The sequence below is a fragment of the Vulpes vulpes genome, chromosome 15, assembly GCF_048418805.1.
Source record: "Vulpes vulpes isolate BD-2025 chromosome 15, VulVul3, whole genome shotgun sequence".
In the NCBI taxonomy this organism is placed as follows: Eukaryota; Metazoa; Chordata; class Mammalia; order Carnivora; family Canidae; genus Vulpes; species Vulpes vulpes.
In genome coordinates, this window is record NC_132794.1 from 57,245,871 (window position 1) to 57,264,308 (window position 18,438).

The 18,438-nt window shown below is 39.2% G+C and overlaps 1 protein-coding gene across 3 annotated transcripts in view; it reads left to right on the forward strand.

Annotated features, from left to right (window-relative positions):
* The window catches only part of TMOD2 (tropomodulin 2), a 58,265-nt gene that overhangs the window by 30,535 nt on the left and 9,292 nt on the right, over positions 1-18,438 (forward strand). For all 3 annotated transcript variants that reach the window (XM_025992993.2, XM_072738528.1, XM_025993028.2), the window contains exons 7-9: positions 1,206-1,313; positions 8,632-8,775; positions 18,078-18,222. In XM_025992993.2, the coding sequence (XP_025848778.2) occupies positions 1,206-1,313; positions 8,632-8,775; positions 18,078-18,222 (397 nt within the window). The remainder of the gene's footprint in view (positions 1-1,205; positions 1,314-8,631; positions 8,776-18,077; positions 18,223-18,438) is intronic.

Consider the following 18,438-nt stretch of genomic DNA (forward strand, 5'->3'; position numbering starts at 1 on the left):
GAAAGGGAGAGAGAGAACATTGCCCGGTATCTATTTTGTTCCTTCTTTTTGGGCCAACATCTGCCATTTAAAAATAATAACTGGCTTGTACTGAGTACTCACTGTGTGTCATGTCCTTTGCTAAATAATTGGAATTCATTACAGTAGCCCCCTATTATTGTAGTTTTGTTTTCCATGGTTTCAGTTACCCTCAGTCTGCCACAGTGTAGAAGTGGGTGATCCTGACATACTGTCAGAAATCAGTAGTAGCCTAACCCAATATCACAATGCTTATGCCATTCACCTCACCTTACCTCACTACAAAGGCATTTTATCATCTCACATCAATACAAGAAGAAAGGTGAGTATAGCTGTATTTTGAAAGAGAAAGAGAGACATCCATATAACTTTTATTATAATATAGTTACTATTATTCTATTACTAGTTACTATTGTCAATCTATTACTATGCCTATAACTTATTAATTAAACTTTGTCATATGTATAGGAAAAAACAAATCTGTACAGTGTTAGTGCTCTCCATGGTTGCAGGCATCCACTGGGGGTCTTGGAACATATCTCCATGGATAAGGGAAGACCACAGTATCTCATTTAATCCTTGGTGGCACTTAAAGAGGTTGAGTTGCTCACAGCCACTCAACACTAAATAAACTACAACATAATATGGCAAAACCCCAAATGTTGTGGAATTGTAGGTAAGGAAATTTTTTATCTTGCCTAGGAGAGTGAGTAAACAAAGGAGGTGATATTTCAGCTGGGTCTTGAAAGACAAATAGGAATTAATCAGAGGAAAGGACAATAGAATTTCCAAGCAAAGGGAAAAGCATACCTAAGAATGTGGAGGAGAGAAGGACCACGATATTCTCTTAACAAAGAGAATGGCAAGTAGGTCAGTCTGGCTAGAATATAGAGAATAAAAGAGAAAAGGAGGGAAGTTTGGTATGTGCATAATATCTTGGCCAGAGTGAACAGAAGGGTGATGCCAAAATGTCGTATTGTGTTAGATTCCCTCATTAGACACTATAGGGTGCTATTGGCCCAGGATGGCTCAGTTGCTGGAAGATGATGGGTAATGAGTCTTTTAAAAAGGATGTCTGGCACTTAGTCATTTAAACCCATAAAATATTTAAAAGCTGTGGGTCCTTGACTTGGGGTAGGGGGAGTTACAGAATGGTTTATCAACTATCCGTGTCTTCCTCATTTTAGAACATTCCAATTCCAACCCTGAAGGAATTTGCAAAAGCTCTAGAAACCAACACTCATGTAAAGAAGTTCAGCCTGGCTGCAACCCGCAGCAATGACCCTGTGGCGATTGTGAGTAAAATTTTAAGAAAAAAACTTTTTTTAGAAATATGACAATATTTAATTCAGTAGGAACTATTTTTATTTTATCAGTTAACAATTTTTAGATCTGGTAAATGTATTTTCTACGCAGTTAAATGTTCCAGTGAGATAATAAAACAACTCAAAAGTCAGGCACTTTGAATTAACTAAAATTTTGTTAGCACTACACTTTAGAAGAAAGAAATAAGATTCAATTAGGCATTTAGCTAAATAAATATTTAGATTTTGCTCTGTGCTTTGTACAAGTTTTCCAAAACTTTTGTATCTACATTACATTCTGTCATAGTTAATGAATATTGTAAGACTCCCAAATCCTACAGGAACTCAGCACATATGAAAGTGTATTTCATTTTAATCTTTGAAATGGATTAGTAAATTTCAAAAATTTTAAACAGCCAGATCTTAAAACATTTTTTGACACTGTCAACCAGAATGCAAAAAAAAATAACCAACCAAAAGCTGTGTTCCTTCCATGCATTTTAGATAATTCAGCTAAACGAGGATGCTCCTGAATCCAAAAAGTACTACAACTATTACCACCAGTCAGTGTTATTGCTATTAATAGCTAACATTTCTTGGGCAATTAGTAAATGCCAGCAGTAATCTCTGTGCTTTACACACGTCAGCTCATCTAATCCTCACTGTAATACTATGAGGTATGTACTATTATTAGTTCTCACTTTAACAAATGAGCAGTCTGAGGCTCAGAAAGGTTAAATATCTTTCCCAAGGTAACACAGCCAGTAAGTGGAACCACCAGGTTTTTCTGGTTCTACAACCAGGATGCTTTAACCATCAGCCTATGCTATATTTATACACAATGCATCCTGTCATATATTTGCTAAAATATGTCCGTTTGGGGCAGTCTGGACATCAGCCTGTGGTTCTATAGCATCTAATGCTCAGTTTTTGAATCCAGCTAGAAAAACAAGTTTTTTTGGCTTGATGATGTGATTTAAAGTCACATGTCTGTTGGAAGACCTAAAATAGCATTAAAACAGATAACATAGGGGTGCCTGGATGGCTCCGTCAGTTAAGCTTCTGACTCCTGAATTTGGCTGAGGTCATGATCTCAGGGTGGTGAGATCTAGCCCTGTGTCTGACTCCACATTTGGTGTGGAACCTGATTAAGATTCTCTCTCTCTCCTTCTCCCTCCACCCCAATTAAAATAAACAAAATAAAATGAAATAATAATAAAAATAAAAACAGACAATATGAAAGTAATAACTGCCTATCATAAAGCTGAATGTGAATAGATGTTTGAACAACATTTTTTTTTAAAAAAAGATTTCATTTATTTATTTGAGAGAGAGAGAGAGCATGAGCCCACTGGATAGGGGAGGGTCATAAAGAGAAGCAGACTCCCCGATGAGCAGGGAGCAGGACACAGAGCTCCATCCCAGGACTCCACCCCCACCCCGAGATCATGACCCAGCCAAAGGCAGCCACTTAACCAACTGAGCCACCTAGGTGCCCCTGAACAAGGCTTATTAAATGAATGAATGAACATACCCTCTAACCTCTCAGCAATCCAGTATACTTCCATGATGACCACAGCAAATATAAAATAAGCACTCATGTAAGAGGGACTAAGCTACAAAATTGGTGTTTTCACTAGCAGTTACTACGTATGTAAATATGTAGATTGAAAGCAGTTTTGAGTTTGAAACCTGTCATTAAAATAGAAAAAGCAGAATCAGGTCACTGCTAAAGGTGAAATTAACAATGTAAGGATTTTTATCAGTATATGATTTATATAAATCTCTGTCGTTTAGATTTGTTTTCAATAAAGCAAAATATTCACAGTACATTTTGTATGTAACTGACTAAAGGGATGAATAAATAAATGATTTACCACTTCAATGTAATACATTACAGTAAAATTGCAGGGATGGAAATAGGTTATAGTCCATTGTCAGCACCAATAGCAAATAAACTCACTCTTCTACCCAGCCAAATAGAATAACTTGCTAAATGGACTAAATAAATTCCAAATCTAATAAAGTCTTTGATACTGTTTTTAATGCAATAACTCTATATTGAGTTCATACCATGTGACAAGCACACCACACAATTGTAAGGAACAGTTGCAGTCCTTAAGGGTGTGAAGAGACATGCCTCTCTGGCCTGATTCCTCAGTAGCTTCCTATGGCTCACCTTTCACCTGGCAGCCCTTGGGTGGTTCTCCTTTTAGTCATGCCAGAGTTGAGAAAGAACCTTTCTGTAGGTTGAAAATTGGTTGATTGCCCCAGAGGCAATAGAGATCTTAGTGATTATGACTAAATAACTTGCTGCAAAGAATTAAAGATGGGGGCACCTGGCTGGCTGGCTGAGATGGCACAACATGTGACTCTTGATCTCAGGGTTGTGAGTTTAGCCCCACTTTGAGTGTGGAGATTACTTTAAAAGAAAAAAAGAACTAAGGAACAGTGCTAAAGCAAACAGTTTCAAGAGATTTTTCTTATTAAGGTTCAGAAGCAGGGATGCCTCGGTGGCTCAGTGGTTGGTTGAGTGTCTGCCTTCAGCTCTGATCCTGGCATCCCAGGATTGAGGCCCACATCAGACTCCCAGCAGGAAGCCTGCTTCTCTCTCTGCCTATGTCTCTGCCTCCCTTTCTGGTCTCTCATGAATAAATAAATAAAATCTTAAAGAAAAAAAAAGGTTCAGAAACAGATTCAGTGAGGCACTTCTGGGATTATTGTGAACATAGGCAAATTATGTGTATGTGAGATGGCATTATCCCCATTCTGCAAATGAGGCAACTTAGAGCTTGAGTAACTTAACTAAGATGACACAGCATGTAGACGAGCCAAGAAGTGCTTTTAAGTGACCTATTATCAGGCTCAGCTCACCATGCCCCAAGCACATCTGTGTGATCACATCTCTAGCAGGGAGCAGAAAAAGTCCGTATACATTAAAAAATGCATTTGTTATTAACAATGATGTCAAGTAAAAATCAAAAGTTTAGTACAGCACTGTCCATAACAAAATGAGAGCCACGAATATAAACCATGTGTATGATTTTAAATTTTTCTGGTAGCCACATTAAAAAAGAAAAGAAATAGATGGGACTCATCTTAGTAATTTTATTTAAGCCAATAGATCCCAAATATTATCATTTCAAAATATAAATTGAAAATGGATTAAGGTATTTTACATTATTTTTTTCATACCACATTGTGGAAATCCAGTATGTGTTTTACAGCACGTCTCAATTCAGGCCAGCCATTTTTCAAGGGCTTAATAGGAACATGTGTCTTGAGGCTACCCTGTGGATGGTGCAGATTTGGACAATGCAGGAAACTGGATTTCCATATAATCCTGTAAAGTACAGAAAGCAAAAACCTTCCCTTTAAAAATGTATTTCTACTATAACTATTTATATAACATTTAAGAAATCTAGTCTTTGTTTTACTGATGTTATCCCCAGCACATGTAATAGATGCTTAAATATTTGCTGAACTGAAATTAACTTGGGCCTACAGCCCAGGGTTATGTTTGGCTGGGTCTACCCTGTTTTGTTCAGTATGAGAAGAGTGTTTTCTCAAGTTTAAAAGAAAGTGGCAAGATCCTGGCTACTTGCCAGGAAGTCCTGCAACTTTTTTTTATAAAGGCCTAATTGCTCCGGCATTTTGTTATTCTAATAATGAACGTAAATCCTGAAGCCTGGAGCGTCCATAAGGAACGCCTAATGCATTTCCTTCTGATGCTCTAATTAAAATGTGTATGTTTAATTCCAATTAAGGACCTAGCAGTGAATAAATACGCTTTAATTTACATGGGGTACAATAATGTCAGTCCAAATCTTTGAGCTTTCTTTGCAGTTAAAGCAACTATTTGACTAACACACAGGATTAGTCTTCTAGTCTGGTGCTTCTCAACTCGGTAATTTTGCCCTCCAGGGGACATTTGGCAGTATCTGCAGATATTTTTGGTTGTCATGACTGGGAAGGGTACTATTGGCATTTAATGGGTCTCAGAAGCTGCTAAACATCCTGCAGTACACAGGACAACATCCCACAACAAAGAATCCTCTGGCCTCAAACGTCATTGATGCCAAGGTCGAGAAATCCTGTTCTGGTCCCAAGTTAGAGTCCTTCTCTTCCTTCTTCCTGTGTTTTCCACCATAAAAACAATTAAAATAATTAAGAGTTCCTTGTTCCATTCCCCAGAGCAATCAGTATTAATGATTTGTATTTCATTTTTCCAGTTGTTGTCTTTAGGACTTTAATTAAAGTGCTTGTCAATCCTGGTGAACATGAATCACCTGGAGAGCTTTTTAAAAATACAGAAATCCAGGGGTGCCTGGGTGACTCAGTTGGTTAGGTGTCCCACCTTTTGGTTTTGGCTCAGGTCCTGGTCTTCGGGTGGTGGGAATGAGCCCCGTGTCAGGCCCTGTGCTTGGTAAGGAGTCTGCTTGTCTCTCTCCCTCCCCCCAGCTAGTCCTCTCTCTCTCTGTCTCTCTCTGTCATAAATAAATAAATAAAATACATACATACATACATACATACGTACGTACTTAAAGAAAGATATAGCAGTCCAAGTTATAGCCTGAGATTCTAATTGAATTCATCTGGGGTGGGGCCCAAGTATTGATATATACTTTAAACCTTCCAGATCATTCTACCATGTAGGTGGAGTGGAAAACCCCTTGGTATACATACTTTGATAATTTTTATTTCTCCATGAGAAAAGCTGAGAGTTCTATACCCTGTCTTCATCCCTCCTTTTTCTACTTCCAAATTGTAGTTATCCCATTATTTTCACACATTTCAGCTTTATATGTTTTTTGCCATTATAGTCTATGTTTTGTATATAGATTGCAAAAATTTAAAACTTTTCACCCATATTTACAAATTACCTGGCTAGGGATCCCTGGGTGGCTCAGCAGTTTGGCACCTGCCTTCGACCTAGGACGTGATCCTGGAGTCCCGGGATCGAGTCCCACATTGGGCTCCCTGCATGGAGTCTGCTTCTCCCTCTGCCTGTGTCTCTGCCTCTTTCTCTCTCTCTCTCTCTCTGTGTCTCTCATGAATAAATAAATAAAATCTTTAAAAAAAAAAAAAAACAATTACCTGGCTATGTAAATGCATAAATCTCTGTTTTCATGGGCCTTATAGTCTAGTGACTAATAGTGGTCTGAGTCTTGTTTCTTTGTAAGTAACTTCTTTTTTCTTGCTAGAAACTTTTAGGACTCTCTCTTTTCATTTGGAGTTCTGAAATTTCACTTGTATGTGCCCACTTATGAGTCTTCTTTACTCATTTTGCAGAGCATCCAGTAGGTTCTTTCAGATAAAGACTCATAACCCCCTTCAACTCTAGGAAATTTTTTTCCTATTATTTTATAGTTTCTTCCCTTCTATTGTCTTTTTTTCTTTCACCCTTCTGAAACTCCTACTAGATGAATGTTGAACTTCTTTCTGTATCTTTCCCCATATCTTTTAATATTTGTCTCATATTTTCTATCTTTGTCTTTTTACTCTGCATTCTTGGGAATATCCCTAGATTTATGTTCTCACTCACCAACTTGGTCTTCAGCCATGCTCGTTTTGTAATTCTGGATGTCTATTATTTTTCTTTATTTCAATATAATATTTAAATTTTTCAAAACATTTCTTTGTTCATATTCCCCCCCCCCCCCCATAATAGCAAGTATTTATTTTATGGATACAATGTGTTTTCTTTCTTTTCTTTTTTAGGGGAAGAGAAGAGAGAGAATAACAATTGGAATTTTTATATTTGTTTCTGTTCCCTGAATAATCTCTACAGAATGTTGTCCTATTTGGTTAGCTTGGCTTTTCTCTTCCGTGATGTTGGTTTTCCTAATATGTCTGGCAGTCTGGTTGCCAGACTTGCAAATAGAGAACGAGGTGGTTTTGTGTAAACTAGGATCATTTCCTCTGCAGTTGTGTCAATCTGTTTCACCAAGAGAGCTCTCCCTTAAAAGGGAGGGAGGGCCCTTTCTGTTTCCCATTTGTCACCATTCGACAGGCAATGTATTTTATTTATTAATTTATCAACTGCCCTCTTAGGAAAGGGATTTATGTTTTTTCTGCTGCTGGTTGCTATAGAAGCCCAATAAATAGTCTTTTTTGAATAAATGAATGAATGGATGAATGAATGAATGAACGCTTTTGTAAGCAGGCAGGTGGACTGACCGGCAGCCCTCTCTGAAGGGTGTGCATGAGGAGCTGACAGGTGGCAGGGAGTCCCCCACAACTGTACAGCTAAAAGGGCGTCACTCTGGGAAGGGGTACATTTCAGTATATTTCACTCCTGGACATAGCTGCCTCTCCTCTCTATTTCTCCCACACCATATCTGGTGAGAGGTACAGAGGTGCCTCTTTATGTATGGCTTCTGTCTCAGCTCCTAGCATCACCAGAGGATCTTCCTGGAAAAGTTTTCTTCATGGTTGCACTGGCAGTGGTTTCTTTTCTGGGGAAGCTGCAGGAGGGACAATGTGCTATCCATCTAGTTGTTCCTCTGTTCTTAAGGCAGTTATTTAATGAAATACCCCATTCAGGACTTACCTCTGGCATCCTGGGCAACAGCTTTTTTTGTGATCATTTCTCCACCAATGTTCTTTTTTCTGTATTTCAGCAATTCTTCAAGGTAGTGGCCCTCTCTTTCGTTTTATTTTTCCTGCACTGTGAGAGTTCCATTCACTTAAAAATGCTATCTTCCCTTCATAACAGTGGGAAATGTTGGGTGCAAGAGGAATAGGCAGGTGCATATATGTATCTGTTGTCTTGAACTGGGAGTCTCCAGTGGGTTTGCCACTCTGAATGGTGATTATATTCCAAAAATCACTTTGAGGAATTCTGATTTATAGATGACCTAAATAATATGACTAGTGCCCACATGCCAGTCAACAGTAGAGTTTCTCTTATCCATTCATAGTAAAAGGCACAAAATTCTGAGATCATGTCCTTTCTACATTTTTCCTAATATTAAAATGCCTTTTTCTCAAAACACATGCACGCACACACACACACACACACACACACACAATAGAAACTGACAATGATAACAGATGGTAGTGGGATTTTACTCAAAGTCCTTACTGAACAAAGTTGGTAATCCTATATCAGGATTTTTTGGTTTTGGTTTTGGTTTTAGGTACATAAGATTCCTAAGTCTGGGCTGCTGGACTGAATTATTCTTAGTTTGACTTCACTCAGTTTTTCTTTAAGTTTATAAAAACCATCTGTGTTTAATTTGGGAGTGGGGAGTTCAGTAAATAAATCCTTAGAAGCATTAATGGTTATTTCTTTTTTGCATCAAAGGCTTTTGCAGATATGCTGAAAGTAAACAAGACCCTGAAAAGCCTAAACATTGAATCCAATTTTATCACTGGGACTGGGATCCTGGCTCTGGTGGAGGCACTAAGAGAAAATGACACCCTGACAGAGATCAAGATCGACAACCAGGTAGGACCCCGAGAGTGCATGTGAAAGGGGGTGCTGTGGGCGTCTGGGTGCTTCAGTGGTTGAGCATCTGCCTGTGTCTCTGCCTCTCTCTCTCTCTGTGTCTCTCTCATGAATAAATAAATCTTAGAAACTTAAAAATTAAAAGACGAGGGAAGAAGAAGAAAGAAGAAGAAAAAGTGTCCCGCAAGGCAGTGAGTTAAAAGCCAAAGTTCTGTTACTCTGATGTTCTGGCTTCCCTGTAAGTTATACCAGCTTCCGGCCTGTAGAGGGTGTGTGGGAGCGCATGTCAGTTACTAAACACTAAGCACAGTGAGGCAGCCCAAGACTGAAAGGGCTAGCTCTCCCCCAGCCCTCAGCTAGACAGGCAGCGGGGGAGAGAGGAGGTGGGACCACAGGTGTTGATAGCTGCTCTGTGCAGCCATCAATCACCCTTGCCTCCTAGCGGGAATCTCAGGCAGTCCTGTCCCAGCCTTACTGTTGCCTCTCACTGGGACTGTGGCTGCAAGGAGAAAGCACACTGGCCATACCCAGAGACAGACTCCTTGCTCTTGGTTGGAGGCAGCCAGAACTGAAAAAAACAAAAACAAAAACAGGGACAACTGGACTCCTGTAGTCTGGGCTGGCCACAGAGCCTGTTCAGAGGAATCCAGGTTCTAGAAGATGGTCTGGCTTAGAGAAGCAGGCCACACCCACAGTGTGATCACAGTCTCAGCCCTGTTGCAGTGTTTCTTAGGTTCCCATCAACAGCCAAAGCACACTGCTTTACTCTAGAGCCTCATCTTTCTTCCTGTACCCTGAAGGCCTTTTCCCAGCATCCGCCTGGTGTGCACTTCTGGTAGCTCTGCTAGCTTCCACTGGCTCCTGCTGTTGGGCAGCAATTCTCAGTTCTCAGTGTGATGCTGTGTCCTGCCCCTTTCACCACGGAGAGCCGTCTGCCATGGGACTCAAGTGAATCTGAAAGGTCCAGACACTGTCTAGTGGAAGAAAGGGCCCTGCCATGGCCCAGAAAGAGGAGAGAACACAGAGACTTTGTGCTGTGAGCATTCACTTGTGGGGTAGTGGCAGGGCCAGTGAGGAGAGCACCCTGTTGAGAGTGCCCCCTGCACGTCTGGAAATTCCCTAGTCTGAACCCTCCAAGACCTGACAAAGCATCAGGACTCTACCCAGGATTTTGCTTAAGTCTGGAAACCCCCAGCAGGTCCCATGAACAGCTCTACAGTACTTTTTTGTTAATTAGGACACATGGGCTGCTTTAGTGCAGGTCCTCTGCCCCTGGGCTCCTCCAGAGACTTGCTGCTAGGGGAGCCAGGGAACCTACCGAAGACAGGTGCTCCTTTACTCTCACCCTCCCCAGAAGGGATGCATCACCAACACAGCTTTCCCAAATGAAGATCTGTGAAGGGGATATACACACCTAGCTGTACACAGGAAACTCCATGTGATTCAGGAAGCTGTGTGTACTGTTCCTCGTAAATTTAAAAAGAGGCATCAGGGAATGGGAGAGTAGGAAAATGAGCCAGAGAAATATATAAACAGGAAGATGGGCAGCCCCGGTGGTGCAGTGGTTTAGCGCCGCCTGCAGCCCAGGGTGTGATCCTGGAGACCCTGGATCGAGTCCCATGTCAGGCTCTCTGTATGGAGCCTGCTTCTCCCTCTGCCTGTGTCTCTGCCTCTCTGCATCTCTATGAATAAATAAATAAAATCTTTTTTAAAAAATGGGAAGAAAATAAGCAATAGCTCAGGAATATTTATCAAATGAACTAGTATCAGAAAGAAGTGAACTGAGTTCTTAGCATATTATTTCCAGGACATCTACGACAGAAGTGGATACTTTATTGCAAAGTATATTTAACCTCTTATGTTGGTTTAGGCCATTATGAAAGCCCATATCTGACATAATGTTCCAGATACTCTGTTCCTAGCTCCTTCTAAGATACCACCTAGTTAGGATTCCCAGATAAAATATAGTTAAATTTAAATTTCAGATAAACAACAAATAATTTTTAGTGTATGTACCATCAAATGTTTGGCACATACTATACTAAAAATGTATATATTTCTTTTTATTTATTGAAATTATTTATTACTAGTAATCAAAATCCAAACTTAATAGGTGTCCTGTATTTTTATTTGGTAAATCTGGCAATGCTACACCTAATGGATTAGAATCCTGAACATTGAGAATAGAGCGGCTTTTCATAATGCATGTGAAGGAAGAACCCTGACATACAAAGCCTGAATTTGCTCTCTCAAATCCCCTTACATACATCAATCTTATCAGCCTTCTTCAGTCATCTGGGATAGAATTGTGTAGTTTTTCAACTTATTCCCCGGTATGTTTCTGAAATAGCTTCTTTTCCCTTTTGACAAGAAAGAGGATTGAGACCTTCTAGAGCAATTGGAAAAATTTTTGCTTTATTCCAGGAAAGAGGAAATTAAGAGCCAGAACTTGATTTCCATCCAAATTTTGTTTATCAACTCATAAGCTATTTGAAATAGACCTCAGTTTCCTCATCTACATAATGAAGGACTTAAAATAAAATAATCTGGGATCCCTGGGTGGCGCAGCGGTTTGGCGCCTGCCTTTGGCCCAGGGCGCGATCGAATCCCACATCAGGCTCCTGGTGCATGGAGCCTGCTTCTCCCTCTGCCTGTGTCTCTGCCTCTCTCTCTCTGTGACTATCATAAATAAATAAACTGAAAAAAAATAAAAATAAAATAAAATAAAATAGTCTATAAAGATTCGAGCACAACTCAATGAAATAGAGACCAGAAGAACTGTGGAACAGATTAACAAAACCAGGAGTTGGTTCTTTGAAAGAATTAATAAGATAGATAAACCATTAGCCAGCCTTATTAAAAAGAAGAGAGAAAAGATTCAAAATAATAAAATCATAAATGAGAAAGAAGAGATCACCACCAATACCAAGGAAATACAAATTATTTTAAAAACTTAAGAGCAGCTATATGCCAATAAATTAGGCAATCTAGAAGAAATGGACGCATTTCTGGAAAACCACAAACTACCAAAACTGGAACAGGAAGAAATAGAAAACCTGAACAGACCAATGACCAGGGAGGAAATTGAAGCAGTCATCAAAAAGCTCCCAAGACACAAAAGTCCAGGGCCAGAGGGCTTCCCAGGGTAATTCTATCAAACATTTAAAGAAGAAATCATACCTATTCTACTAAAGCTGTTCGGAAAGATAGAAAGAGATGGAGTACTTCCAAACTCATTCTGTGAGACCAGCATCACCTTAATTCTAAAACCAGACAAAGACCCCACCAAAAAGAAGAATTATAGACCAATATCCCTGATGAACGTGGATGCAAAATTTCTCAACAAGATAGTAGCCAATAGGATCTAATAGTACATTAAGAAGATTATTCACCATGACCAAGTGCGATTTAGGATGCAAGGCTGGTTCAACACTCGTAAAGCAATCAATGTGATTGATCATATCAGCAAGAGAAAAAACCAAGAACCATATGATCCTCTCAATAGATGCAGAGAAAGCATTTGAGAAAATACAGCATCCATTTCTGATCAAAACTCTTCAGAGTGTAGGGATAGAGGGAAAATTCCTCAGCATCTTAAAAGCCATCTACAAAAAGCCCACAGCAAATATCATTCTCAATGGGGAAACACTGGGAGCCTTTCCCCTAAGATCAAGAACAAGACAGGGATGTCCATTCTCACCACTGCTATTCAACATAGTACTAACAGTCCTAGCCTCAGCAATCAGGCAACAAAAAGAAAGAAAAGGCATTCAAATTGGCAAAGAAGAAGTAAAACTGTCCCTCTTTGCAGATGACATGATACTGTACATAGAAAACCCAAAAGACTCCACCCCAAGATTCCTAGAACTCATACAGCAATTTGGCAGTGTGGAAGGATACAAAATCAATGCCCAGAAGTCAGTGGCATTTCTATACACTAAGAATGAGACTGAAGAAAGAGAAATTAAGGAGTCCATCCCATTTACAATTGCACCCAAAAGCGTAAGATACCTAGGAATAAACCTAACCAAAGAGGTGAAGGATCTATACCGTAAAAACTACAGAACACTTCTGAAAGAAATTGAGGAAGACATAAAAAGATGGAAAAATATTCCACACTCATGGATTGGAATAATTAATATTGTGAAAATGTCAATGTTACCCAGGGCAATTTACACATTTAATGCAATCCCTATCAAAATACCATGGACTTTCTTCAGAGAGTTGGAACAAATCATCTTAAGATTTGTGTGGAATCAGAAAAGACCCCGAATAGCCAGGGGAATTTTAAAAAAGAAAACCAGAGCTGGGGGCATCACAATGCCAGATTTCAGGTTGTACTACAAAGCTGTGATCATCAAGATAGTGTGGTACTGGCACAAAAACAGACACATAGATCAATGGAACAGAATAGAGAATCCAGAAGTGGACCCTCAACTTTATGGTCAACTAATATTTGACAAAGCAGGAAAGACTGTCCACTGGAAAAAAGTCTCTTCAATTAATGGTGCTGGGAAAATTGGACATCCACATGCAAAAGAATGAAACTAGTCCATTCTCTTACCCCATACACAAAGATAAACTCAAAATGGATGAATGATCTAAATGTGAGACAAGATTCCATCAAAATCCTAGAGGAGAACACAGGCAACACCCTTTTTGAACTTGGCCACAGCAACTTCTTGCAAGATACATCCATGAGGGCAAGAGAAACAAAAGCAAAAATGAACTATTGGGACTTCATCAAGATAAGAAGCTTCTGCACAGCAAAGGATACAGTCAACAAAACTAAAAGACAACCTACAGAATGGGAGAAGATATTTGCAAATGACCTATCAGATAAAGGGCTAGTTTCCAAGATCTATAAAGAACTTATTAAACTCAACAGCAAAGAAACAATACAATCATGAAATGGGCAAAAGACATGAAGAGAAATTTCATAGAGGAAATTTGGTCATAGACATGGCCAACAAGCACATGAGAAAATGCTCCGCATCCCTGGCCATCAGGGAAATACAAATCAAAACTACAATGAGATACCACCTCACACCAGTGAGAATGGGGAAAATTAACAAGACAGGAAATAACAAATGTTGGAGAGGATGTGGAGAAAGGGGAACCCTCTTGCACTGTTGGTGGAAATGTGAACTGGTACAGCCACTCTGGAAAACTGTGTGGAGGTTCCTCAGAGAGTTAAAAATAGATCTGCCCTATGACCCAGCAATTGCACTTCTGGGGATATACCCCAAAGATACACATGCAGTGAAACGCCGGGACCCTGCACCCTGATGTTTATAGCAGCAATATCCACAATAGCCAAACTGTGGAAGGAGCCTCGGTGTCCATCGAAAGATGAATAGATAAAGAAGATGTGGTCTATGTATACAATGGAATATTACTCAGCTATTAGAAATGACAAATACCCACCATTTGCTTCGATGTGGAGGGACCTGGAGGGTACTGGGCTGAGTGAAATAAGTCAATCGGAAAAGGACAAACATTATATGGTCTCATTCATTTGGGGAATATAAAAATTAGTGAAAGGGAATAAGGGAAAGGAGAGAAAATGAGTGAAAATATCAGTGAGGGAGACAGAACATGAGAGACTCCTAACTCTGGGAAATGAACAAGGGGTAGTGGAAAGGGAGGTGGGTGGGGGGTTGGGGTGACTGGGTGATGGGCACTGAGGGGGCACTTGGGATGAGCACTGGGTGTTATGATATATGTTGGCAAATTGAACTGTAATAAAAAAATTTTTTAATAAAAAATAAAATAGCAAATCAAAAAAATAAAAATAAAAAATAAAATAAAATAAAATAATCTGTAAGACAGTTTCCTCAGGCAGGGCCAGCAGCTGAGACCAATTTAGCATCCTTGCGGCAGGCAGCTGCACCAAAATGAAGGCTTGCTGAGAGCCCGTCACTGGGGCAGGCTGCTGTGGCGAGGCTCCAGGTAAAAAGGTAATGATTTAATCAGATGCCCCCTATGAGAACAACAATCCATGATGCATATTAATGAAACAGATCGGTAACTGCTAAATAAACCCGAGTAAAGAAAAAAGGTCATTTAAAAAAAACAACAGAAGAAATGTATGCTTAAACTTTTATTTCTCTCCTTGTATTTAGTGACTCCTAAAAGGGAAACCTATACAAATTATAAGAAATTTTGGCCTCCATTTGTTGCCCTGAGTTTATATAACACAAAAGACCCTAAATAAAAAGACGCAGGCTGAGAAAGAAAGGTGCCCTATGTTACATTACTTTCTCCCCTAATTTGCTATGCCCCTTCCCAATATAATTTTATGCAGCTCCTATATCCTTTATATACCCATCAGATAGATGCCCATCCTGTGAATTACCCAAGCACAGGACTCCACAGTCTTGAGATTTGTGAGGGGAGGTAAAGGAACTTTTATGTCATCCCTCCCCATCAGCCACATCCACCATAAGCTCCTTCTGCCCCTGATAGCACCACTTGGCCCATTCCAGGGGCATAAGGCATAGCTATGGCAGCCCCAACCTTAGCTCAGGTGTCAATCCTTAGTATAGCCCACTGTTCTAAAGCATGTCATGAGCTAAAGTTGTTCATGGAACTGTGAGGTCAGAATCTCTTTTTGCTGCCTCTTCCTCTCATGAGCTTACAATGCTAATCTCTACACTGGATACCCACAGTTGTTATTGTCTGACTGGAAATACCACATTTTATTAATTTCTTGGGGAGAGACTGGTTTGACAGGTTGTTGGGTGAAAACAAAGAAAAGGAGCAAAGAATTAGACCTTAGAACTCACCTAGAACACAAAGATTTCTCCCTAAACTTTTCTCCTTCATCTACTCAATAGTTAAATTTTCCAAAATTAAAAAGTGTGTTTTAAAATATAATAAAGCAATCAAAAATGATGCTGGCACAAAAATAGCCTTGGCAGAACAATGGATTCCAGAAACATATCCAAGTACACCTGAGAATTTTGTAGCAAAGTAGTATTTCAACTCTGAGAGGAAAGGCCAAAGTAAAAGATATGAAAAAATCCACTAGCATTTTGGAACAAGATTAAGTTGGGGCTCTATCTTGATTCTTATACTAAAATTCATTCAAATGAAATGAAGATTTAAATATGAAAATATATGAAATCATAAAATGGAAGAAATCAGAAATATTTCTGATAGAAGAAATCAGAAGAGCCTAAACATGATATAAAATCTAGGAGACCGATATAAATTTAGCCATATGAAAATGAAAAAAGAATCAAGAAGTCAAAAGACAAACTGAACAAAGTATGTTCAACACATCTGATAAAAGGCTAATTCCTTAATATATAAGAAACTTAGAAATTATTTTTTTTTAAAAAGGACCCGTAAGCTGGTAAACACACACACACACACACACACACACACAACAGAGACTGGTAGTTTCCAAAAAGAGAAGTACAGCTGCATAAGAAAATTTAATTGCTCTTATTCATAATTTGAGAAATGCAAATTAAAGCAATGAAATAAATATAAATCAAATATAAATCTTCATCTATTAGGTTGACAAAAGTAGAAAAGATTGATAATATCCCATGTTGACCAGGGTAGGGAAAAAATCTCAACCACTGTTAGTAGGAGTAAAAAAACTGTTATATTTTTAGGGTAAGTGAGCAATATATCCAAATTTGAAACATGCTTATTCTCGGGCCCAGCCCTAATTTGCCCTACCGGCACATTTGCAGAAATGTTCTAGGATATACTATGTGTACAAGGGAAGTTCACTGCAGCACTGTTTGGAATAGTAGAAATGGAAAGCAATGTAACAAAAAGTCAGTAGAACCTAGCTTAAGTAAGTTATTCTCCATCACTGCAATGGACAGCTGGACAGCTGTTAATAAGAATGAGATACATGTATACCTGTGAAAAGGTATTCTAATGTTAAATGAAAAATAAAAATACGTTTCAGAACAATATGCTGGTATAATCCATTTATGTAGAAAAAAGCAGATACGTACATATGATTAGGTAGACATATGAATGCATAGAAAATGTTTAAAAAGACCACATACCATATGCCAAACTGGCTTTCTCTATAGGGAATGGAAATACTGGGGAAGGGAGCTTTTGTATTTTACACACTTTTTGTGTGTTTTTTCTAAATAAGCCTATACTTTTTACTTAAAATTTTAAAATATATTACAGAAAAATTGAATTTTAATTTTTATTTAATTTTTATTAATTTTTAAACTTCTATATTTACACACCCCATTTAAAAATTACTTTCAGGGGATCCCTGGGTGGCGCAGCTATTTGGCGCCTGCCTTTGGCCCAGGGCGCGATCCTGGAGACCCGGGATCGAATCCCACATCGGGCTCCCGGTGCATGGAGCCTGCTTCTCCCTCTGCCTATGTCTCTGCCTCTCTCTCTCTGTGTGTGTGACCATCATAAATAATAAATTTTAAAAAAAAATTAAAAAAAAATTACTTTCAGTTTTTTTTTTTATTCTGATGCACTTAAAAACAAAACAAAACAAAACAAAAAACCCAGGAAGCTTCTTTTTACCAACTTAAAAAACTTGGGATTTTTTTTCCACAGCTTAATAACCCCTTCGGGGGTTTCGTAATTCACCTGGCCATGGTTCAAACCACAGTGAAGTTTCTTTGGGATCTCCTGCTGAGAAAGAATGGCCATCTGGTTGATAACCTTTAATTATTTTTGGATATGGATCCTAGAATAGAAAATTCAGTAATTGGATTGATTGCTCTAAGACAATTTCACTACTTAAAAACACCCTTTGTTTAAACCACAGAAACTGTGGGAAGCCTGGGTGGCTCAGCGGTGGAGTGTCTGCCTTTGGCCCAGGGTGTGATCCTGGAGTCCTGGGATCAAGCCCCGCATCAGGCTCCCTGCATTCCCCCTGCTTCTCCCTCTGCCTGTGTCTCTGCCTCTCTCTCTGTGTGTGTCTCTCATAAATAAATAAAATCTTTAAAAAACAACACAGAAACTGGGGTAAATTGGAAGCACCGAATATTAGTTTTGCTTTAATTTTAACACGTGGAATCATGTTTTCCTTTCTAAATAATTTGCCTAGTCTTTCCAGTTTAGCACGCCAGCAGATTTGGCTATCTGTTGGATTTTGCTTCTAGACAAGGAACAGGTCTCAAGTGACTGTATGGGAGAAAACACCTCAAGTGACTTTATTCCTTTCAGTGTATTTTATTCCATCTGTCCTTTTACCTTTTTGTGCAGCAAGCAGGCATTCATCTCTCCCATGCAAGTAACTCTTTCCTCTTTCTTCTTGGTCTTCCTGTGTATGTGTCTGCACCTGTACCCAGAGACAACAGTTGGGAACAGCTGTGGAGATGGAAATTGCCCAGATGCTCGAGGAGAATTCAAGGATCCTCAAGTTTGGATATCAGTTTACCAAGCAAGGCCCTCGAACAAGGGTGGCAGCCGCCATCACAAAGAATAATGACCTGGGTAATGCAGCCCTAATGTGTGCCCTTAGCGATTAGAAGAGCATGACAACTGTTTATTTCTCCACTTCAGATACAATATTGCAGACATTCTCCTGGCCTTTGGTGTCAGCCCTCGATCAAAGGCACATTATTATATTATCCTGGGAATTCTCATCAATTTCCACAGTGTTTCAGTTTTATTGTAGCATTCTCTTAAGAACTGTTTGTTCTTTTTTTC